Source organism: Trachemys scripta, chromosome 3 (genome assembly GCF_013100865.1).
Source record: "Trachemys scripta elegans isolate TJP31775 chromosome 3, CAS_Tse_1.0, whole genome shotgun sequence".
NCBI classification, from domain to species: Eukaryota; Metazoa; Chordata; order Testudines; family Emydidae; genus Trachemys; species Trachemys scripta.
This window is the reverse complement of record NC_048300.1, coordinates 92,450,610-92,475,821: the sequence shown is the minus strand read 5'-3', so window position 1 is coordinate 92,475,821 and position 25,212 is coordinate 92,450,610. Positions and strand designations below refer to the sequence as shown.

Sequence of the window (25,212 nt, the reverse complement as noted above, 5' to 3'; positions counted from 1 at the left end):
ATCACTGTGTAGTTTATGTATGGGTTATGTTCAAAGAGTTATGTGTGTGATGGAAATACGTTCTTAAAAAGTGTGTTTGGGAGGCAATGCATACTCCACGCCTAACAAAGCCTAGACAAATGAATCTGGATTTACCTGTCTGACCAGCTTGATTACAATGAAATTATATTTACATATAAGGTAAAAAAAGCCATCAAGCTAACAGGTCGTGGAGGAGACAACTTAGTAAGTATGCCAGGGGACATAGTCTACATCCCAGGAAGGCTTCTCAGCTCTTGAGACCAAGACAATGGACTTGGGGAAAATATAAGGGGAGCAAAAAGACATTTTAGTTATCCATCTGTAGTGAGTCGGTGTGGCTCCCCGCCGCCCCAGAGGGGGAAGAGCCCATCCGGAGGCCGGAGTTGGCGGAGCTAGGGAGCTCTGAGCCCACCCCTTAGGGGATCAGGCAGCGACCTGGAAGTACAAAGGCTCACCCTCAGAACTCAATCAGGCCCCAGACGCCGGAGAGACCAGACGTCTCCAGCCTAGCTCGGGGCTGGGAAACCTTTGCGGCCCGGGGCGCCCGCTACCTGGAGGAGCTGCCGGGCCTGCCGAACGATCCCTGGCCTGCCGAACCCACAGTCCAGGATCTCCCAGAGGCCGACACCAGCCCCCAGGTAGGCCCCGAGGGGAGTGTGGAAGTAGCCCAGGGGCAGCCGACCCCAGTCTGGCTGCAGCACTGCCAGAGCCTATGTCAGTGTGTTGTGGCCAGGATCCCCACTGACTAAGCAGCGGGCCTTCTGCTGCTGCTAGGGCCCCGGACTGGGATGCAGTGGAATGGGTGGGCCTGCATCCCCCCTGCCACCCAACCCGTGGGTGGCAGTCTCCCCCTCTCCCAGGCCTTTTGAGGCTTAGGCCTACTACTGCTGCTCAACCCTGACTGAGGGTCTGAGCTCCTGATTCAGTGTTTGTTGCCCCATCCTGACCTAGGGCCTGGGATAAATACTCCTGCTTGCTGCTCAGCCCTGACTGAGGGCCTGAGCCCTGACATAGCATTGGTGCCCACCCTGAGCCAGGGTCTGGCTTACAGTGTCTTCCAGGATTTCAAGGGCTGTCGAGGGAGACCCTGCAGCCGGACAAAGTACCCAAGCACCAGTGGGTAGTGAGTCGGTGTGGCCCCCCGCCACCCCGGAGAGGGTCGAGCCCCGGCAAACTCTTGTACACCATCTCTTAGTGCACATGGGGTACAGCACTCTGAGCCTGTGAAAGGTGGATTCCCTATGCTGGTAGCTATATGTAAGTAAGAAAACTGCTTAGGCAAAGACCGTAACTTGCTAAAATGAAGTTTTAGTCACTAGAAAGCTAGCATTGTTTTGTTTATTACCATACCTGTCTCTTTCTCTTGCTTAGTAACACTTAAATCTCTGTTCCTTGTTAGGGTTCAGAGTAGCAGCCGTGTTAGTCTGTATCCGCAAAAAAGTACTCCTGTTCTTGTTCCTTGCTGGTAAACTTATTCTTAATTTTACTTATTCTAAAGTTCAATGCTGTTATAACTGAATTAAAGTGTGAGTCCTCAGTTAAACTAACAGGCTTGGTCTCTTTGGAAGCAGCAAACAATGATTTCTGTGAATGTCCAGTGAGAGGAACTGAACACTGCAGAGAGCTGTCTTTGGGAGAACTCGGGCTCACTGTATGTTACCTGCAAGGCAACGTTTAGACTGGCAGTCTCAGGGGGTTGGTGGTAAAGCAGATAGACACACACAGTTCAATCTCTCTCTTGCTGAGGCAGAGGGGTAACACAGTGGCTTATGGTTCTGGGTATCCTGAACAGAATGTCACAAATGGGCATTAAACTGTCCCTTGAAATCTGTAGCTCATATAGTCACCTGATATGCCATAAACTGGTCACGAAGCTGGGAGGCAGAATTCCATGTGATGCTACCATGCACTAGACTTTTAGCTTTCTCGATCCATTTCAATATGAACTCCAGCATCTCACTGTATTCTTCCAAGTGTGAAGCAGCCTGAAAATAAAAAGATCCATTTTATAAACCTGCACAGTAGGTCTCTGAACATTTTTTAAAAGTGACAAAAGTAGATCAATCTACCTATTTTTTGGTGGGGAGGGTAATTTGTAATATTTTTCAATCACTATTATTATTATTATTATTACTGAATTTAGTAAAAATATTCCACATTATGAAGATAATGTATGTATGCCTCTAAAGGCTGGAGTAACTATTTTTTTTTTAATTCTTCCTAAAGAAACTAGGACACATTAGGAGTATGTGGGTGGATGTGCATGCCTGAGATTGTCACACATGAATGTATTCTCCCTTCTTGCTCATCTCAAGACTCCCACTTAAGTATAGTCACTTATCTTTGTGCCTTATCTTAGGCTGTCCCTTATGTCTCTCTTCCCCGCCTGTGATCCCACACATTTCCCCCCCTCCATTTAAAGCCTGCTTTCTCTTGTCTGTTACAGCTTTCCCCCTATTCCATTTTGTTTCTTACAGCTGTCCCCTTATTCCATTTTGTTTTTGTTCTCCTCCTGTGGCCGCCCCTCCCTGGCTGTTAAGTTGTTTACCAGGGCCACTGCCCTTCTCAAAGGGAGGGCCCCTTAAGTTGTTTACCAAGAGCCATTGCCCTTCTCAAAGGGATGGCCACCTATGCTGCGTGCTAAGTGGGACCACTGCCCTGTTCAAAGAGTTGGTTCTGTTATCACCTTGTTAAACCTGGGCTTGGTGTAGGGTAGGCAATGTCCAGAGCTGCAAGACCTAATGTGTTTTTGAGATCCTGGGCATGAGTCATAGGCCTCATGTGCTTTTGAGTCCAGAGGTGGGAACTCACGCCTATGGTCCAGGACTCTGCCCAGGCACGTCTCTATGCTCACCTGCAGTTTTTCCCTGCATCTCCTACCCTGTGACAGAAGGAGCCTATCAGGGACAGGTGGGGAAACTGCCTGAGATTGCCTTTAAGAACAGGCATTGAAACAAACATCAGAAAGGTTCCTGCATTGCTACCTGGTCTGATCAGCCAGGGGTTCTGGGGGGTCCTTTCTCCGCTCTTGTTTTATTTTTGAGCGTACCCCCGTTTTTAACCCCCCCCCCATGAAGAACGAATTGCTGCCTGAGAGACCTCCTGATTATCAAGACCGTACCGAGCCCTCCTTGCTTCTTCAGATGTTGTTGCTGCTTCTGCCTTTGCTGCTGCCTTGGGGACTGGTAAGAATCCCTCTGTGAAACTTTCTATACTTTTATTACTTTAGCTTCTGGCTCTGTTTCCCCAGCACACAGACTCAAACTAAATCTTGGTCTGTGTCTTAAAACCTCTCTTAAACTCCTTGGTCTGTATCTGTAATCTGTTTCTTGCTTTGCAGTGCCTTTGCACTGATTTTGCTGTGTTTTGTAGAATTGTCTCTCTGCTGTTTAAACTTGCAGCCTGTCTTATGGGTCTCCCTGAGTTTAAATCTCCCGCCACCACGTGCTCCTCTTCCCCCATCCCCCAACCTCACTTCTCTACCACTTTCTTTCTCTCTCTCTTCCTCTCTGCTGTTTAAACTTACAGCCTGTCTGCTCTCTCTCTTTCTAGCATAAAACCCCATTGGTTACCCCTTTTCTCTCTAACACACCTCACATTTTACATTTACACCACTGACACATTTTTACCTAAAATTGTTGGTTATTTAACCCATTTTACCCATACTGTTAGTTGGTTATATGCTGCTGTGACACACTCTTTACATAGAAATTGTTAGCTACCTGTTACATTTATACTTCAGCGTTAATTGGTTACCAACTGTATTGTACCCCACTGTATTGTACCCCATTATTGAAACCCCCTATCCCATTTACTAGAAGAACCCCCCCATCATTGTCTTTTGTAAACACCCTGTACACCCCATCCCATCGTATTTCATTGTTAAATTCCCACCACTTCCTTTTTCCTTTAAGAAAGAAATTAATTGGCACCCCACCTGTGTGGTAATTGCTCCCCAAGATCCCATATACCTGCTGGCAGGAACATCTCTGTCCAGCCTATCAATGTTAATTTTCCAAAAGAAGAAAAGTGGTATACTTATTTTAAAAATACAAAGCCAAAAACTGCACTGATTTCTGATACACCCACTTTTCTGGTTAGCAAGTACATTATAACTCTGATTCTCTACTCACTTAACAGGAATAACTCTGCTGAAATCAATGGATTTGCACTGTGAGAATGGAGACAGACCCTGTGTATCTGAATTGTATTGTTTGTCTAAAGCACTTAGACTGTAAGCTTCTTGGGATGGGGAATGGAGTTTCTTCTGTGTTTTGTACTCGACAACCCGACAACAAATAACTCTTTCACCAAGTACTTTTTGCTAAAAGTAACATTGATTGAAAATTATTCTGACAGATATTTCCGACCTTCTTTGGCGAAAAAACTTTCTTGCAGAGGCAATGGAAAAGCATACCACTATCCACTTCAAGTTCTGTAATATCTTCTCAAAGCATTTTGAAAATGGGGCTCATGACGTATCAGGATTATGGATGGCAGAACCACAAAAAGTCCTTTCCCTCACTCTTATCTCAACTATTAAAAATACCAACATGCCAAGATGGTACCTCAATCTCCTTCCTTGTTAGCCCCTTTTTCGATGGCTCAATTGCTTGTACTGATCCAAATTTAACAAAGCATGTGCTTAATTAGACTTTGCATACTGAAGTCAATAGCACAAAGCATGTGCTTAAGTGCTTTGCTGAGTAGGAACAGACTGCTGAATTGGAGCCATTTTTAATAATTTTATTTCTAGACTTTTCTATTGCTGTATACAGGCTATGATCACCGTTCCCCCCTCATGGTGCAAGGCATTACAACTTCCATCCAAACGAATATGAAGGGGGAGCAGCACTAGCAAGATTTAACTTCAGAGGAGGAGGCAGGTACTGCACTGGGCATGCTCTCTGTTCGAAGGCAGCTTTAAAACCTGGTTAGATCTCCATAGGAACTTTGCTGACACATTTCCTGGCAAAGGTGCTGAATCAGCATCTCTCCAAGTTAGAATTATTCTGCCCTCCTGACTTGGCCACACTTCATTCAGCCAGACTTACATCTGCCTAACGCCCATCCACAAGGAGTGAATTTGGCCCTGAATATGCACATTACACATTATTCCAAGAGACAATAATGTTTTTATGTAACTATACAAAAAATAAGTCATTAATCAGAAATCGCCATTTTCTTGGAGCCTCTAAAAGGAAATAAATTAAATGATTTGACACCATACCTGGTTGAGTTTGGCTGCTCTGTACTCAGCCTGCCTAATGGTCTGTTGGTGTAACCCAGTCAGTTTCCCTATCCTATTAGCCAGCTGTTTAGCCAGCTGATTGTTCTGCTCTGCGAAATCTTGTACAGATGCGTCCAGTTCCACCAGCTTTATATTGCAGCTGTCCAATTCCTCACCTAGGATCTGGAACAGGGAGAGAACATTTTACTGACAAAATCAGTGAGTGGGGGTTGGTTTTTAACAGCCTTTTTGTGATTTTGACACAGTTTCCATAGTTTGTTCCATTTCTATTTTGGCTGCATACCAGTAATGTTTCTTTAAGCAAAAAGGCAGAGCAGGATGTGTGATCATCTCTTCAATGACTGTCATTGCTGTTTCTTCCCCATGTTCCTGTACAAGATGGATAACATTTTCCCTCCCCCACCAGAAAAATGAGTCACTTAGTGTTACATCTACTAGTGTTGGCCGTGGTCCTATGTTTGTCCTCAAACTGAGAGGTCAACACATTGTTGTCATGATGAAGGTTTGGGTTGGTCATATGGAGTATGGATTGATTTAAAAAAACCTTTTCTGAAAAATTCAGAATGTGTCATTAAATATCAATGTGTCCAAACTATTTTGTTTTTGTTTCTATTAGCATCATCAGTTTGTGCTGTGCACTAGACAATTTGTTCTGGTCACTGGAGGAGTTTGAACAACATTTCAGTAGAAAAAAAGAAGACTTAATCAACAGAATCTCTTAGGTAGAAATAGACTTCATTGTGTATAATGAAGTGTGGTGTGAAGAGTTTGGGAGGAATCTACTACAACAGGAAAAGCCATGAATTATGCAGTTCAACTTAAATGAGTAACAATAAAACTTTCTAACATACCAGACCTTAATGTATTTTGTCCTCTGTGGATGTATTTAAAAATATATTGGAAATGTTTTATATAATAGTGTTTTATGTACCCCACCACATGCAAAGGCAAGTGTCCTAGTTATCTATGATTCTTATTGCACAAATCTATGAAGGAGAGAAGAAATGTTAGCTATTCCATTTTAGAAAAGTTAATTTTTTAAAAAAGATCTAAAAGTTTTTCTTTACACAGTGACATATGACATCTTGGAATCTTTCAGGGCTGCAAGAATATTACATGTATTACGCTGGAAATCACTCACTTCTGGTGGCACAAAGTTCAAACAAAAAAAGTTCAAGGTACCCTTTACAATTATTATTACACAAATCAAACAAAGACTAAATCTGGTCCAGGACTGAACATTGTCCACGATGCATCTCAGAACAGTTTTATTATGGGGGAAAATTCTAGTTTGGATTGTTTTTCTATGATAGAGAAGAGTCTTGGAGGAAATTAAACATTTCTCTGGCAGGTTAATCTTTATTTTTAATAAGATCTGTTTCAAGCTATTCAGAGGTGCGGAATATTCTGGAAGTGATGGATTAGAGTGCAAATGGGATGGGTAAAGGTTCATGGTAAATCAGCATCACGAAAGTGACATAGCTAATCGATCTACCCATAGATATACATCTACCTATTGCAACACACACACTATTGTACTATAGGTGTGCATATGTTCATCTCTACATTGCAGTATTGAAAGCTGCAGAATTTATATTGATTAAAGTTCCAATTTTTAAAAATGGAGCAACTAGAAATAATTTGATATATTCAAAACTAGTTTGTATTCCACATACACCTCTACCTCGATATAACACTGTCCTCGGGAGCCAAAAAAATCTTACCGCGTTATAGGTGAAACCATGTTATATCGAACTTGCTTTGATCTGCCGGAGTGCGCAGCCCCGCCCCTCCTCCCTCGGAGCGCTGCTTTACAGCGCTATATCAGAATTCGTGTTATATCGGGTCGCGTTATATCGAGGTAGAGGTGTATATTACAGCCATAGTTACATCATTAAAACAAAACTATTACTGCTGTGATAGAAGCCAACCTTGTCTCACAATTAACAGTGAAATGCAGTTGTGGAAATATTACTAGATGTCCAATGATGCAAGAACATTTCATCTAAAGTTGGAGATACAGGAAAACACATATAATTGGTTTTACACCAACTTAACTGGGGCAATTATGAACCAGTTTCAGTGGGATGCATTTCAGTGACCCTATACAGCAGATAAATATACTTGGGAGGCAAAATTTTAAAGCAGCATACTGAGAGAGATTGGTGCTTTCTGTCACGTCAGTAAATTTTTCTCTGTGTGCAGCACTTTGCTCACTTCAGACTAGTGACCAAGTCCATCTTACCTTAGTGTAGTTTTAAAAAATATGTAATATTTTGTGACAAACTTAATAGCAACTCTTTCATACAAATGAGCATTTATGAGCACAATACATGTCTAATAGCCTCTGCAACCCAGCAAAAATCATGAAGGGGCAGATTGTGTCACCCTTAGTCAAACTGAGCAGCACATTGAGCACTGATATCAATGGAACTACTTTCTGAGAAAAGTACTAATCAGCATGAACAAGGATGGCCCATTGGGATAACTCATGCTGTTTTGGTGCCGCCTGAATAAAGGGGCATTGTGGTTGTCTCATGAGGCTCCCTAATTGCACTGGGTATGATGGGGGTGATTTACCACACCCCTTTTTGGGGGGAGCAGGTGGGAGCATACTCTTCTACATATGGCCTGACAGCTCTGCCTGCTCCCTGTCCCTCTCACCCACTTCATATTTGTTCCCATGGGAAGCATTTGGGGGCAGCCCTGCATGTGCACATGTGCAGAAACCCTCAGACAGCCTGGAAAAAGGGAACCTTTACTCCTTCTAGCTGCATAAGGCAAAGTCACCATTCAGCCCTTTGTGAGATGGAATGTGTCAATTCAGAACATTCCACCATATAAGCAGATAAAGTGTTTTTCTTACCTTTTGCTCTATTTTAGCTTGTGCTGTATTATTGGTCTTCTCCTTCAACTTGGACAGAATTACATTTAGTTCTTTTGCTATCACCTGGATTTTCTGACCAAACTCTTGGTTTAATGTTTTGCTCTGCTGGACTTCCTTCTCTTTGGCTTGAATCTGCCAAAAAGAGCAGCAGTAAGCAGCAAACCAATTAATCATACACTTTTCTTTCATAGGAGGATTCTCTTGCAAAACTAAGGAGATAACGCTTTAGAGAGTTTTAGTATGATCACATTTGGAATATCACAACATTTCATTCAGTTACTGTTCTTTTGAAGATTATCATAGTATCATGGGTTTATATAGTGCCTTCTTCCAGTAGGTTTTACCTGGTCATGTATAGTTACCAGGGCCAGTCCCACTTCTGCTAACTGAAGAGACAGTTCAGAAGGTAAAATGGTGTAAAGCCCCAGGTACTTATTCTGCTGCTGTTCAGCCATTTTCTCAACAGCTTGGCGGTGAATAGTTACTTCACTGAGGAGAGCCTAGAGGATAGAAAAAAGGGTGTCATTCAGGAATATTGTAAAAGAAAAACAATAACTTTGAGAAAAAATATTTCTTAAGACTGAATAGAATTAGCTTGCAGGTATCAAGAGTAGAGGCATGAGAATCACATGAAAATCCCCAGGTTTTGAGTTTCACTAAAAACTGAAAATTCAGACCAGTTCCATCTGAATGCTTGCTAGCTAAAGTAAACCAAACAATTTAGAATTTTGCATCAAAACATCATGCAAATGTTTTCTGTTTCATAACATGGTTTTAATACAAAACCAGCAGTTTATACTGAGATTTTGGGTTCATTCATACATAAAATGTAAATCAATACTCAGGTAAACTGGTGCTGAGATTATTATAAAAGCTGGTGTGTTGGCTCTTAACCACTCAATCCTTTGTTAGGTAGTTGTCTGCATAGCTAATTTCTGTATATGCCATTATATTTCAGAAGTTCACCTTCTCTAACACTTTTTGCCACCCAAAGAAAGAAAATACTTGTGTGAGCTCATCTATATTGAAACATTTTTGAGCATCTTGATTTCAAATGGTTCCCCCCCAGAAGAAAATACCTTATTATACTCTGTCCATACACTTTGAGCATCTTCATTTAAAATGTTTTCCCCCCCAAGAAGAAAATAAATACCTTATTATACTCTGCCATCCATATTCTAGAGTTTACTTTTATTTGAGATAGAATGAAGAAAGCTGCTAACTCCTATCCTAGGTATCTAGGAAGGGAGAATGTATCATAGCTCTCTTGCTACACACCATTTCTGAAGCTGATGGTATTGTTTTATAAATTTGTCCAATCGCTAGTGCAAAGATTTCATTCGTATTGTATAATTCCAATTCATTATAATTTAATCTGATTTAGTGCTCATAAATAGAAAACACCAAAGATGTTTCACAAGGGGCATGAGAACATTACAAGTTTGATATACCTGCAACTCCTCAAGTTGAGCATCTATTTCCATGGTGGGGTTTGGCAAATATTCTCTAGTTTCCTGAATCCAAGACTTCACTATATTAATCTCTAGCTCCACCTCCTCACGCTCCTTGAGTTCCTGTTTCACCAACTTCCCACTTTTCTTCACCTTCTGTTGCATGCTGCAAAACATTAAAAAAAATATATTTGTGAAGAACTACAGCTTGCTAAAAATTTCATTATATTTTGTCAAAAATTTTACTGAATGATACAAAGAACAAAGGGAGACTGTTGCACAACATTATGCCTTTACAGCGTGACTAATAAAAAATGAAGTGGTGTTACAGAACACAAAAATACTAAGTTTCAGATGTTTAACTCCACAGATTACCCATTTTACTTAGTGTGTCTTGACTGTATATATTCAGTCTTGTTTTAGACGTGAGAGTCCCAGGATATTAGAAAGACACAGTGGGTGAGATAATCTCTTTTATTATACCATCTTCTGTTGGTGAGAGAGACGAGCTTACACAGAGCGCTTCTTCAGGTCTGGGAAACATACTATGAGTGTCACAGGTAAATACAAGGTGGAACAGAACTACTTATGCTAAACAATCTGTTCCACCTTGTATTTAGCTGTGACACCCCGAGTACATTTCCCAGACTTAAAGATGAGCTCTTTGTAAGCGTGAAAGCTTGTCTCTCTCACTAACAGAAGTTGGCCCAATAAAAATTATCTCACTCACCTCTCTCTCTCTCATGACTGTATATTATTGACACACCCAGAGAGGGACTGGTATTGATAGAGTAGCTGTTATAAGACACAGTTTAGCCATTTGGACTTGCTACTTGATTAGGCTACCCTGACTTTAAATACATTTACCACACTCCCATTGAGGACTTGAGTCAGAAACTGGAGTTTCTGAACTTTTTATTGGTATGTTGCCAACAGTACACTAATGTAAAAAGAACATGACTTTTCTAGCAAATATACTTTATTTAAATACTGTTTTCTCCTTACTTGTGGCATCGGTCTTGCATTGCTTTGATTTCTTGCATGAATGGTAGATCCTCTTGAGAAGAAGTCTCCATTTCCACATCCTGGAGCATGCTCACTGCATGTTGCTTGAGCAGACCCAAAGATGACAGCTGCTGTTCCAGCTCCAGAATGAAAGTGCTGTGGTAACCCAGAAGATCCAGAAGCTCTGTCTTTGATGCCTTCTCAACTGAGCTCTCTGGTAAGCGACCTTGTAGCTGATCTATCATTATGGTGGCTTTTTGAATCTAAGGAAACGATACAGGTTTTGACAATAAAAGTAAAATAAAAGGTGGATACAGTTGATAGGAAAAGATCTAAACTTAGTGCTGCATCATTAGATCAGTAACGCATTATGATTATACAGGACCTGGGGGATTCTAAAGCTATGTTATGGTCATTAAACCTGAGCACAACACCAGGCAGTGAGTTCAAATCCAACCTATAGCAGAAATCGGAAGTAAAAAAAAACAAAAGCCATCATGTTGTTCCAATCTGCCTCTATCAAAGCTGGATTTTATTTTAATCGGTAAGGGAGGATACAGCTTGTTCAGGAAGGTCAGGCAGGAAAAAAAGGAGGAGGTGTTGCCTTGTATATCAAAGATGCGTACACTTGTAGTGAAACTGAGATAGAAGTGGGAGACAGACCTGATGAAAGGCTCTGGGTAAGAATAAAAGGGGTAAAAACAAGGGTGATGTCATGTTAGGTGTCTGCTATAGACCAGTAACCAGGAAGAAGAGATGGATGAGGCTTTTTTTAAACAACTAACAAAATCATCCAAAACAGGAGATAGTGATGAAGGGGGATGTCAACTATCCAGACATCTGTTGGGGAAACACTGCAGCATGGCAGATTATCCAACAAGTTATTGGAATGCGTGGGAGACAACTTTTTATTACAGAAGGTGGAGAAAGGGACCATGGGTGAGGCTGTTCTAGATTTGATTCTGATCAACAGGGAGGAACTGGTTGAGAATTTGAAGTGGAAGGCAGCTTGAGTGAAAGTGATCATGAAATGATAGCGTTTATGATTCTAAGGAATGATAGGAGAGAAAACAGCAGATAAAAACAATGGACTGCAGGCAGACTTTAGCAAACTCAGAATTGTAGGTAAGATTTCATGGGAAGCATGTCTAAAGGAAAAAAGAATTAACGAGAGTTAGAATTTTTCAAAGAGACATTATTAAAGGCACAAAAGCATGTTGCCAACAGTACACTAATGTAAAAATAGGAAAGACAGGGAGTATCTATGGCTTAAATAGGAGATCTTCAATGATCTGACATTCAAAGTCATATGATAAGTGGAAACTAGGTCAAATTATGAAGGATGAATATAAAAAAACCCAACACAAACATGTAGGGATAAAATTAGAAAAGCCAGCATATAAAACAAGATTAAACAGGCTAGGGACATAAAGGGTAACAAGAAAACATTTTTCAAATACATTAGAAGCAAGAGAAAGACCAAGGACAGGTGGGCCCATTACTCGGTGATGAGGGTAAGACACTAAAAGAAAATGCAGCAATGGCTGAAGTGTTAAATGCCTTTTATGTTTCAGTTCTCATCAAACAAGGTTAGTAGTGACTGGATATCTAACATAGTGAACATCAGTTTAAATGGGGTAGGATCAGAGGCTCAAATAGAAGAGTTACTTGGACAAATGAGATGTCTTCAAGGGCCTGATGAAATACATCCTAGAATACTTAAGGAACAGGCTGAAGAAATATCTAAGCCATCAGCAATCATCTTTGAGAACTCATGGAGGATGTGAGAGATTCCAGAGGACTGGAAAAGGGCAAATATTTCCCTTTTTATAGATAGGTACTGTAAGTACAATCCAGGGAATTACAGACCCAATCAGCTTAACGTTGGTACCCGGAAAGATAATGGAGCAAATAATCAAATTATCAATTTGTAAGCACCTAGGAAAAAATAAGGAGATAAATAAACAGTCAACATGGATTTGCCAAGAACAAATCATATCAAAGCAACCTAATTGCCTTCTCTGACAGGCTAATAAGCCTTGTGGATGGGGGGGGGGAAGCGTTAGACGTGGTATATCTAGACTTTAATAAGGCTTTTGATACTGTCTCACATGACCTTCTCGTAAACAACCTAGAGAAATATAGCCTAGATGAATCTACTGATTGTAAAAGCATACTCAGAGAGTAGTTAGCAATGGCTCAAAAATCAAGCTGCAATGGCATATCAAGTGGGGGTCCCACAGGGTTCCATCCTCATCTGGGTCTGGTTCTATTAAATATTTTCATAAATGATTTGGATAATGGCATAGAGAGTACACATATACAGTTCACAGATGATATCAAGCTGGGGAGAGTCACAGGCGCTTTGGAGGACAGAATTAGAATTCAAAATGATCTTGTCAAACTGCAGAAATGGTCTGAAACAAATAGGAAGCAATTCAATAAGGACAAATGTAAAGTATTACACTTGGGAAGGAATAACCAATTGCACAAATACAATATGGGAAATGGATACCTAGGAAGGAGTACTGCAGAAAAGGATCTGGGGGTTAAAGTAGATACAAACCAAGTAAAAGTCAACAATGTAATACTGTAAGCAAACATCATTCTGGGATGTATTAGCAGGAGTGTTGTAAGCAAGACACTAGAAGTACACCTCTACCTCGATATAACGCTGTCCTCGGGAGCCAAAAAATCTTACTGCGTTATAGGTGAAACCGCATTACATTGAACTTGCTTTGATACACCAGAGTGTGCAGCCCCGCCCCCCCGAGCACTGCTTTACCGCATTATATCTGAATTCGTTTTATACCAGGGTAGAGGTGTAATTCTTCCACTCTACTCAGCACTGATAAGTAGGGATCATAGAAATCTTTTTGCCATGGAAAAATGCAGAATTTGTATTTTTACAGTGAATCTTTCATTTTTACATTTTGTAAATATATAAAAAATATATATTAACTACAGGGGACCCCCCATTTATCCGACCTAATTGGGACCAGGGTCAAATCGGATAAGCAAAAAATTCAGATAATCTGGAAAATGGGCAAAGAGCTTCAGCCCCAAACAGTGGGACTCCCTCTGTCAGACCCGGGCAGCAGAGCTCAGCTCAAGCCCCACTGCCTAGAGCTGAAGCTCTGTGCCCATTCTCTGGATTATCCAATTTTTTGCCTATCCGATCTGGACCCGGTCCCTATTCGATTGGATAAATGGGGTTTCGTTGCATATTGTGGGTAAGGAAACTAAAGTTCAGCATTTCATTTTAATTGTCGAAAAACAGATTTTTAATGTTTTTTTAAATCTGAGAATGTTGTGCTTTTTAATTACAAAAGAAGTAGGATCCCTGAAGATAAGACCTCAGCTGTAGTACTGTGTCCACTTCTGAGAACCACACTTTGGGAAAGATATGGACTGGAGGGTAATCAATTGTTCTCCTTAACCATGGAGAACAGGACAAGAAGTAAAGGGCTTAACTTGCAGCAAGGACGATTTAGGTTAGATTTAAGAAAAACTTCCTAACTGGAAGGGTAGTTAAGCACGGGAACAAATTAACTAGGGAGGTTATGGATTCTCTGTCACTGCAAGTTTTAAAGAATAGGTCAGACAAACACCTGTCAGGGATGGTTTAGATAATATTTAGTCGTGTCTCAGTACAGGGGATTGGACTAAATGACCTATTGAGATCCCTTCCAATCCTATATTTCTACAATTCTATGATACTGGGCTGACCCAGTAGTGATTGCGGGAGATCTCATTTGGGTTCAGAGACTGTACTTTCACTCTGGTAGTTGGTAGTGATGGGGAGGATGGTAAGGGAATGCCTTGCAGTGCCATTGAGTGTTGAGTGACATCTTGTTGTTGATTCAGGCATTGTACCCCATTCTCTTTATTCAGAAGGAGGAGTCAGCCTAGAGTTGGCCCTTTGGGAAGGCCAAGGAAAGAATGAGGGATTAGAGAGAACTACTAAAAGTATCAAAAACAAAAAAAGGATTGAATTTACTGTACAGAATATTATTTCCATTCCATTTCAGGAGTGCAATATGGTCTGGAGGAATAGGCATAGGTGTCAGGAATTCTGATTCTGCCATTGTTAATCCCTTGCTGTTTGGCCTTGGGCAAGTAGCTGGGCTTCTTAGTCTCAGTTTCCTCACACGTAAAACGGGGATGACAACATTAATGGACTTATGTAACTAATTCAGCCTTCAGCCCTGTGAGGTAGTGTCTGTACAATGCTCTGAATCTGTAACACAGATTTTTATATATTACAGGTAGCAAAAATGTACAAACAATGAAGTAGAAAGGAGTTACCCAGCCCCTTATACCTTATCATTAAAGCATTTCCACTTCTGAACTGCATCTTCCAATATCTTCTCCTGCTCTTGGGCCATGCTCCGGAGCCGTGCCCAGCGCTGCCAGACAGTTGTCATTGACCTGCTTATGGTTGCCTTACTGGCATCATTTCCAATTTTTTCCAGCTGAGAGGCCTTTTCCTCCAGAGCTGTGATCTTCTCATGGAAGGCGTTTACCATAGACACCAGGGACTGAAAAAGCAAAACAAATGGCAGGGTTTTCCTTTATATAGCAATGCCTAACAGTACCAGAGTAGAAGATACATCAACATTTCCCTTGTGAAGTCTATAGCACAGCTATGGGCTGAAATGAGGCTTTAGCCTCAGGGCAATTATTTTCAAAATAGTTTTCTGCCATTATAATGTTTTACATACATAACAATTTTAAAAAAAGTGTATCCATTATCAATATTTGCATGTGAAGATTTATATTCAGTAACTTCAAATTGCAAGTTTGTCTAATGAGTAGCCAACTTAGCCAAATCAGTTTTGTATATTTTAAAGCACATTTAATTTATAAAATGCCTTGTGGGTATGCCTCAGACTGTAACTGCATTTTACAAATTTGGTTTAGCTCTGTGCAGTATTTATATAGGTCTTAATGAGTGAGGAGTCCATGAGCAGAATGCAAAAAGTTTTGCATACCAGCAGTAGCTTGAGTGGAAGCTGTGTGTGCACACTAATGAGTTTAAACACTGAATCTCCACTTGGTATGAACTTGGACATAATAGACACTAGTAGCCGAAAGGAGCCAGTTTCTGCTCCTCAATTCCGGGCCACCTGATTCCAGCAGAAGTCAGAGCAGAAGGAAATCAACTCTAATTTCTGTCCCAATCCCCAACCTACTGGGACGGTGCATTCACTTGGCAAAGGAGGCAGATATGTCACCAGTACCAGCTCTATGTCAGTGGAAATTCTCTGCTGGTAATCTCCAGCTGGTTTCCAATGCTAGCTTTAAGGAATCTGGAGAATCTGGCCCTACGCATAGTTCTCTACAGTGAGTAAACATTTGAAGCTCCATATGTACCTGCTTTCTTAAGCTATGTATGCGCTAAAGCTAGGGATGCAATTTCTTTGCTCGTGTATGTGTGCTCACATTATGCTCGTATTAGTTTGATGAGAGGTAAATAGCAGCGTACCTGCAGTAGCACTGGTAGCTACAGCAGAGGCATGGTTAAGCCATGCCGAGCAGAAACCCACCTGAAACCAGTGGTTAAGTACTCGGCACAGCTCAGCCGTGCCTCCGCTGCCACTATCCATGCTACTGCAGCTACACTGCTATTTATACTCGCACTGGCTTGATGAAAGCTACCGTGAATAGGTGTATATGAGCAGGGAAATCACACCCTTAGCTCTGTGTGGACAATCTCACTCTCAAGAACACAAGGTAAAAAAGGGGTGGGTGTGACCGAATGCACCCCTGTATTTATGCCTACGCACCACTGAAATAATCCTTGTGAGGTATCATTTGATAACTAATAACTTGCTGGTCAAGAATATCATGGTGAAATGTGTGAGGCAACATTACATGTAAACTTATGTTCATAAAATGAAATTATAACAGAAATGTGTTTACCAGACAAGTCTGGGGCAGGGGTAAACCTGTTCCTCAAAGACAAAGTACAAACTAATGCCTCTAACCAAATGTCAAAGTTACAGGGCAATTGCCTGTCAAGTGGCCATTCTTTGGCAACGAAGAAGGGCAGGAACAGATGGGTCTTCATTTTAGTAAATAACCACAAGAGGCCTCTTTCACCAAAAGACTCCATGTTTCCATCCCCACAGCGGGAAGGAAATTTATCTCGGGATAATCCTCAGGAAAATTCATTTCAAAAGGTGACTGGACTATAAAAGTGAGGGGCAAAAACAACCCATGTTATCTCTCTCTCTCTCTCTCTCTCTCTCATTTTCATCTAAGACGACAAAGGAACCAGCCTTTGGACTTTGGGAGGGGTTCTGACCAAAGAATTTGGGCAGCCCTGTTGCTGGGAATATATGGTAAGAATTTTACCTTGAACCAAGTATGGTTTGTTAAGTTTTAGTTACTAGAAAGCATTTTATCTTTATTTCTCTTATAACCATTTCTGACTTTAATGCCTTATATTTGTACTCACTTAAAACCTCTCTCTTTGTAGTTTATTTAACTTGATTTATTGTTTTTAATCAAAACTATTCCAGTGTTGTGTTTAAACTGAACTCTTTGGGTAATTCCAGTTAAAGTATCAAACTGCTTGCATACTGACTCCTGTTTGCATACTGACTGACCTCTAATATCTGAACTACCCAGGAGCATGCAGAACATACGTCTTTGAGAAAATTCAGGATTTGGAGTGTGTTGGGGTCACCCTGCAAGCGGTAACCAAGGCTGAGAAAAGCCTGAGTGTGACTGGAGTGTTCCTGACAGGCTGAAGCTACACACAGACACTTAGGGTGTGATCTGCATGCTGTTTGTAAGGGGGGCCCGGGTTGGGAGCTACAACTGTAAAGCACTGTGAGGGAACCCAAGGTTGCAGGGCAGGTGGTGACACAACCCCTCACCAGTCTGGATTGCATCCCAGACTGTGACAGTGGAACGCAAATGTTTAAGATATCCCTGCAATACCATGAACTCAACTCAGAATTTTTAACTTTTGTTTGTTTAAAATAGATCCATATGAATAGTTCAGTGCAGTTATTTTATATTTAATTAAGCCTTTTCAGAGTCTACCATTGAAAACACTATGTATAGGAAGAAGTCATTCTTATAAATCAACTGTTATTTCATTTAGCCTGTAAATAAAAGTCTACATTATAAATCTGACACCTCATCACCTTACACATCTATCTAGTGGAAAACAAACAACAATGCAAGTCATTGACTGTCCTTGGTATCCTGCATATGGCACAAGTTTTAACTGGATTCATATTGTTTTCAGTAACCTTACCTTATGTGCTAACAATTTCTCTTCTGCTTCATGACCAGAAGGAGCCTTGGCTATAGAGAATTCAGATAATTTCTCCTCAGCCTCATTCATCAATTCAATAACCTGCTGTCTTGCTGTTTGGTACTCCTGCCACTGAGATGTATGCCTTGGAAAATGAAACACCAGCAAGAAAGTTTTAATATAACACAAAATCATTTAGAATCAAACATTGTAACACTAAGGTCTACATTTCACATATTTTGATATTAGCAAATATCTCCAATGGCTGGACACGGGACGCTAGATGGGGAAGGCTCTGAGTTACTACCGATAATTCTTTCCCGGGTATCTGGCTGGTGGGTCTTGCCCACATGCTCAGGGTTTAATTGATTGCCAAATTTGGGGTCAGGAAGGCATTTTCCCCCACGTCAGATGGTCAGAGACCCTGGGTTTTTTGCTTTTTTTTTGCCTTCCTCTGCAGCATGGGACACAGGTCCCTTGCAGGTTTAAACTAGTGTAAATGGTGAATTCTGTGTAACTTTAAGTCTTTAAAACATGATTTGAGAACTTCAGTAACTCAGCCAGAAGTTATGAGTCTTTTTCAAGAGTGAGTGGACGAGATTCTGTGGCCTGCAATGTGCAGGAGGTCAGACTGGATGATCATGATGGACCTTTCTCGTCTTAAAGTCTATGAGTCTAATACCTTTCATGAGAGAAACTCAACATTTCCTACAATCATAAATCTCTCAAAATCATGAAGCCCTGTAAATAACATTGATGGGTACCACTATACTAATCTAAAAATTAGTAAATTGAAACTTAGAGAACTTCCTAATGGTCAGACAGCAAGTCAGCAGCACAGGAGGAAACAGAATCCAGGAGTTCTCAATCACAAGCTACTGCTCTATTCAACAGAATACACTCTTTAACAAACTCCAGTGAAGTTTCTGAAGTGTCCCCCTTTCTCTCATCAACAAAAGATGCTAAATTTTAAAAGTGAATAAAAAGGTACTTCTGCAGTTGATCCTGCTGGGTTTCAGATTCTTGCTTGGTTCCCTTGCCCTTTTCTTCTAAAACAGTTACAGAATGTAACAGCTCCTCTCTTGCTGTGGCCTGGATAAATGGTTCCATCTCAGACACCAGGGCTTGTAGCTCCTCCAGATGACCAAGGAATTGGTTTTCTGTGCTGAAAAATTCAGTGTGATTCCTCAGGTTCTCCTCAGAGCTCTCCACATCCAGACCATTCCTTGCCAAATGTAGCAATTGCTGGGCATCCTCAAGCCAGTCACCAGCTGTTTGTATCACTTGGTAGTACCTTTGGCATAGGCTATAGAGTTTAGTCAAAACAGCCTGAAACAACAGTGAAAATACTGCACACAGTTACAGAGGCAACTATCTACAACAGCAACAAAAAATCCCAAACAAGGTGTGACAGCTCCACCCACTCCCCACCCCTTTCCATCCTCTTGCTCATTGGGGGGGAACGGCAGCTGTGGACAGCGTTCTTTCTGTGCCCACTACTGAGACTCAAGGTCTGAGGAGGCCACAAGGAGTATGTGTGTGTGCTGGAGTGGGTCTTACTCCTTTTCTGTCCCTATACCGCTTCATAGGGCTGGGCTATGAACTGTGCCTAAGACCTCAGAAAAGACAGTATGATTAGCAAAGCCAATCTGTTCATCATGATCACAGACAATAAGCCAAGGCAACCTTATAATGATGTTTGTTTTCGCAAGAAGAAAAATAAATAAATAAATAAAATACAGACCAAATGATGCACTAACCTGCCTCTCATGAATGGCTTCTTGAACTTCACCATCTAGTTCCGATAGCTCAGCAAGGCTGTTCTCCAAGTCGGCAGGTATCAGTTCTTTAGCCTTTATGTACTTCTCCTTTTCTTTACGGTTCAGCGCATTCATTATTCTCAGGCTTGACTGCACTTCTTCCTGATGAATCTGAACCTTTCGGATCTCTTCCTGAATGCTTTGTAGTTTTGGGTCCAAGCTTAATGTTCCATTAAGTTCTGCTTTCACCCATCTCAGCCAGTCAAGTGAACGGCAGATCTCAGTCTGGAAATCTATGCTTTGCACCAGCCTGTTTTCACACTCCATCACTGTGTCACCAATGGCAGCATGAAACGACTTCATTTTCTCTTGCCAAGACTGTACCTGATGATTTGCCATCTCATATGTGGATGGGTCAAGCTGAGGACAAAGTGCTTCCAGATGTTCAGTAACTCGCTTCAAAAGAATCCCTGTCTCTTGCAGGCTGCCAGCCAGAGAATGGTAGCTTTTCAGCTTCTCCTCTGCTGGGAGTGTTTCTTCATTCACTTTCATCTGCTCTCTCTTTACTGCCTCTAATTGTGTCTCAAGCTGCAGGCACATTTCCTCGTGTTCCTTGTAGGCCTCTATAGTGTCTTCCAAAAGATTAATTCTCTGTTCTATTTGCCTTTTCAGCTTGTGATACAGGGTGGTGAGTTTTAACATCTCTTCAGGTTTCCATGGTTGGCCAGTGCTTCGAAAAGCCTCCTTCTTCTGGTTCAATTCATCCATTGCTGCACCAAGGTTCATCACTTCACCTAAGACAGCTTTGTAATCCTGCTGGAGTGACACACCCTCTTTGGATAAAAGGGCCACAGGAGCTTTGTTCATGCTTAAAAACTGATCTTCCAGTTCAGTTAGCGCCTTAGTTGTCAACTCAATCAATGAAGCATATTCTTTGCGAGCATGAATTGCTTCCTGAACCTTATAGAACTTATCTTTGGCTAAGGCAGTGACAGTATTAAATTGCTGTGGCAGGGTATTCAGTTTTTCATCCAGGTAAGAATGATCCACTTCATTAAGTGATGGCAAGATCTCCTGACCATCTCTTTCCAGTGTAAGTAAAAGATTTTCATATTCAGGAGACTGCTCAAGAATCTGCTGATACTTTGCCAGCTGTGAGTACAATTCAGAGTTACTATTCATTAAATTGATTTCTGGAAATGTGACAATATCAGCTTGTTTTATCCAATGAGAAGCTTTATCCAAATCTTCCTTGAAATATTTCCTGGAAACCATATTTTTCTCCAGTTCTACCAGTCGTTGGCTACACTTTTGTAAAACAGTGTCATACACATTCTGTAATTCCTGGAGTCTGTTTAACACCTCACTCTTTTCTTGTTCCATTGTTTCTTTCATTAAATCCCTTCCCTGAGCCCACAGCCCAGTTATTTCACTCTGATAGGCCTTCAGGCTAGCTTGGGCATTCTTACAAGTCCTGATCTGTTTGCTCACATCTTCTGGCAACAGACAGATATGTTCATGGAACATTACCTTTTTCTCATGTTGCTGAATTTGGTTTGTAGCTTGAAAAGCTGCCATGAGGAACTGAGTCTTTTCAGATAATGCCTTATTCAGGTATTTTCTCCTCTGGCCAACCAGATCACTAAGACAATCCATGTGATTCTGTGCATCTGAAAGGGACTTCTGGAGGATCTGCCTTTCATTGAGGCCAAGATTAGTCATCACCCTATCAGCATCCTTTATAAGTGCGTTGAAAACAACCTGTTTGGCTTCCAATGCACTGCAAATGGTGAGATGATCCATGAGATGGCTCTGAGCTAGGTCTGGAGGAGGGCTTTGTTTAAGAGCCTCAGAGAGGCTAGGCTGCTGCTCTTCTGCCCACTCCATTAGTTCCTGAAACTTAGAATGCACCAAACTCAGTTCCTCTAAGGTTGTGACAGAAACCTGGATTTTTTTCTTGACTAGGTCCTCCAGCTGAGACCAGCGTTGTTCAAAATGACCAGTCTGCTCTTTTACTAATTCTTTGTCATCTAGATTCAGATGTTCCAGCATTTTCTGTTTCTGGTCTTTCAGGTCTTCAAGGGCAAATCTCCTCTCCTGCAGAGCCAATGCTAAGTTTTTCAGTGCCTCAAGGTGTACAGTCGTACTCTCAGCATCTGATCTGTTGATAAAATGCATGGTACAAATGAAACACCAGATGATATCTCAGAGTACGTTTTCAAACAAGCCAAAGACAGTTAGGTGCCCACATCATATTGAAGTTCACTGGGATCTGGGTGCCTAAATCCCTTAGCTCTTTTGAAGATAGCCACCTCAATCATTAACTACAAGTTTAATATTTCTACTATTCCTCCCCCTCCTCCACAAGGTGTTTGTCATTTGGTAAAACATTCAAATTAGCAATGTAAGTACTGGCAGTTCACACATGTAACATATTGTATATGTAAATAAATCAAATATTGCACTAGAGAAAATATTACAATAACAAAATATACCTTTGATTAGGACCCAATCCATTCAACTCAAAGGGAGTTTTACCAATTGACTTCAATGGGAGCAGAATTGGACTGTAACTCTTAAAATACACAGTCTTGGGCAGTGCACAAAATATTATCTCAATGATGCAGGAGAAATTAAACTTTCAATAATCTGACAATTAAAACTAACCATTATATAAAATACAATGGAATAGTTTAGACATGTGCTACTAATATCAAAGCATGCCTTTTGGAAGTGCATTCCTGATTAATTCTGTGATGTATTCATTTATGATCACAGAATTATACATGCATGAAATTTTAAATAGTTAAAAAACTATAACCTTGCAAGATCTGACAACCCTGCAGTTCTCAGTTATGCTGTGAATATTAAAGGGCTTCTAAAGGGAAAAAGGTATCACAGGTATAGGCCCAAATCCTCAGCTGGAGTTAGTGAACACCCCTTGAAGACAAGAGCTGAGGATCTCACCTATTTAAAAAATACAAGCATTGTGTACTTCGACCTTCCACCTCAAAATAACGAATTCTGCTATTAGGAGTTTTTATTAAGCAAGGTATAGAAAAAGGATTTTAGTGGACATAGTCTCGTAAGACGCTGTAAGAAGTAGGGTTGCCAGTTGTCTGGTTTTCTACTGAAAAGTCTGCTTGAAAGGGGACCTGTACAGTGTCCGGTCACATATACTGACCGGACACTAAGATTCCAGTTACCACGGAGGCGGGGTGGGGGAGGAGGCAAGAGAGGAGGCTCTGGGTCATCAATCCACACCAGCCCCTGCTCAGCTGGGGCTACCTCCTACCTGCATCTCATGGGCAGGCAGGCTCCCATCCTAGCCTCAGAGCAGAGGGATCCCAGCAGGTGGGAGGGGAGAGAGGTGGACGGGATCGAGTGAGGAAAAAGGGGGAGAGCAGTGAGTGACAAGGGCAGGGCCTCAGAGGAAGAGGCGGAGCATGGGCGGGGCCTAAGGGGAAGAGGTAGGGAGGGGAGAGGTTCCGGCTCTTCTGTTGTAGTGTCTGGTTTTCAGAAATCAGAACGTTGGCAACCCTAGTAAGGTTTCTTAACAAGTGTGGGATGTGTCAGCTTTGTGTGAGTCAGGCCTCTCTACCTGGCCAGGTTGTCCCATTCTTTTGTAAACTTTTGCAAGAAGATTTCTACTACATTCATGCGATCATGGTAATCCCTTGTCCTCTGAAGATCCTCCTCCCGCTGTGTGAGCAAATTGTTTGCCTGAAGGCAGAGGTCCAGCCACTGGTTGCTGAAGTGACCTATTTCCTTATGCTCAGGAGACTCCTGTCCTTGTGTTAGTTTATTCACCTTTTCAGTCACAGCGGTAAGAGCTGCCTCTTTAGAATGCAGCTTCTGACTGAATTCCTGTTAGAGACACAAAATAAAAATGAAATTGAGATGTTCCATTACAAATATAATCTGAGGTTTGAATGAAAACTCTGAAAACATTGTGCTTAGAGCTAGGCTGTGGCGCAGCTTTATGCAGCTGTGCAGGTATACAAGGGGGAATAAGAGCCTTTCCCGACCCTAGCTTGCCGCTCCAAGTACTGGCTGGGGGAGGGGTGTAAGAGCAATCTCCACAAAGCTGCAATTGGAAAGAGGCTAGTAGCAAATTACATCTTTCATGGGAGCAAGGGTGGACAAGGGGAGAAATTGTGACTGAGTTATAGTCCCTTCCCTGGACTTCTCCTGGGCACACACCTAACCCACCTCTCCCACAAGGCAGAACAGTCTAGCTTTTATTAGAGTCAATTCTGCCAGTACTATATATATCTATATCTATATATCTCACACTTTTTTTAGGGCTGCCTATAAATCACAGTTAACTCATGTGATTAACAAAAAATCGTAATAATCATGATTAAAAAATTAATTGCGATTAATCGCACTGTTAAACAATAGAATACCAATTTAAGTTTATTATATATTTTGGAAGATTTTTTATGTTTTCAAATATATCTATTTCAATTACAACACAGAATACAAAGTGTACAGTGCTCACTTTATATTATTTTTGTTTATTAATATTTGCACTGTATAAATGATAAACAAAGAAATTGTATTTTCAGTTCACCTCATACAAGTACTGTAGTGCAATCTCTATCATGAAAGTGTAACTTAGAAATGTAGAATTTTTTGTTACATAACTGCACTCAAAAACAAAACAAACAATGTAAAACTTTAAAGCCTACAAGTCCACTCAGCCCTACTTCTTGTTTAGCCAATCGCTAAGACAAACAAGTTTGTTTATATTTACGGGAGAGAATGCTGCCTGCTTCTTATTTACAATCTCACCTGAAAGTGAGAACAGATGTTTGCATGGCACTTTTGTAGCTGGCATTGCAAGGTATTTACATGCCAGATATGCTAAACGTTTGAATGCCCGTTCATGCTTCGGTCACCATTCCAGAGGACATGCTTCCATGCTGATGACGCTCATTAAAAAAAAATAATGTGTTAATTACATTTGTGACTGAACTTCTTGGGGGGAGAACTGTACATCTCCTGCTCTGTTTTACCCGCATTCTGCCATTCATTTCATGTTACAACAGCCTCAGATAATGACCCAGCACATGTTGTTCGTTCTAATAACTCTTTCACTGCAAATTTGACAAAATGCGAAGAAAATACAAATGTGAAATTTCTAAAGATAGCTACAGCACTCAACCCAAGATTTAAGAATTGGAAGTGCCTTCCAAAATCTGAGAGGGATGAGGTATGGAGCATGCTTTAAGAAGTCTTAAAAGCGCAACACTCTGATGCGGAAACTGCAGAACCTAAACCACCAAAAAAGAAAATCAACCTTCTGCTGGTGGCATCTAACTCAGATGATGAAAATGAACAGGTGTTGGTCCACACTGCTTTGGACTGTTATCGAACAGAACCTGTCAACAGCATGGATGCATGTCCCCTGAAATGGTGGTTGAAGTAATAAGGGACATATGAATCTTTAGCGCATTTGCCATGTAAATATATTGCGACACTGGCTACAACAATGCCATGCAAATGCCTGTTCTGAGGTAACATTGTAAACAAGAAGCAGGCAGCATTATCTCTTACAA

At 41.2% G+C, this 25,212-nt stretch overlaps 1 protein-coding gene across 2 annotated transcripts in view; it reads right to left on the bottom strand.

The window, feature by feature from the left end:
- Positions 1-25,212, bottom strand: part of SYNE1 (spectrin repeat containing nuclear envelope protein 1) — a 475,430-nt gene that overhangs the window by 176,834 nt on the left and 273,384 nt on the right. For both annotated transcript variants that reach the window (XM_034765383.1, XM_034765382.1), the window contains exons 76-86: positions 23,250-23,515; positions 19,649-21,809; positions 18,880-19,217; positions 17,889-18,033; positions 14,938-15,156; positions 10,616-10,878; positions 9,611-9,776; positions 8,504-8,659; positions 8,139-8,291; positions 5,252-5,434; positions 1,869-2,006 (exon numbers count right to left, since the gene is read on the bottom strand). In XM_034765383.1, coding sequence (XP_034621274.1) covers positions 1,869-2,006; positions 5,252-5,434; positions 8,139-8,291; positions 8,504-8,659; positions 9,611-9,776; positions 10,616-10,878; positions 14,938-15,156; positions 17,889-18,033; positions 18,880-19,217; positions 19,649-21,809; positions 23,250-23,515 — 4,188 coding nt within the window. The remainder of the gene's footprint in view (positions 1-1,868; positions 2,007-5,251; positions 5,435-8,138; positions 8,292-8,503; positions 8,660-9,610; positions 9,777-10,615; positions 10,879-14,937; positions 15,157-17,888; positions 18,034-18,879; positions 19,218-19,648; positions 21,810-23,249; positions 23,516-25,212) is intronic.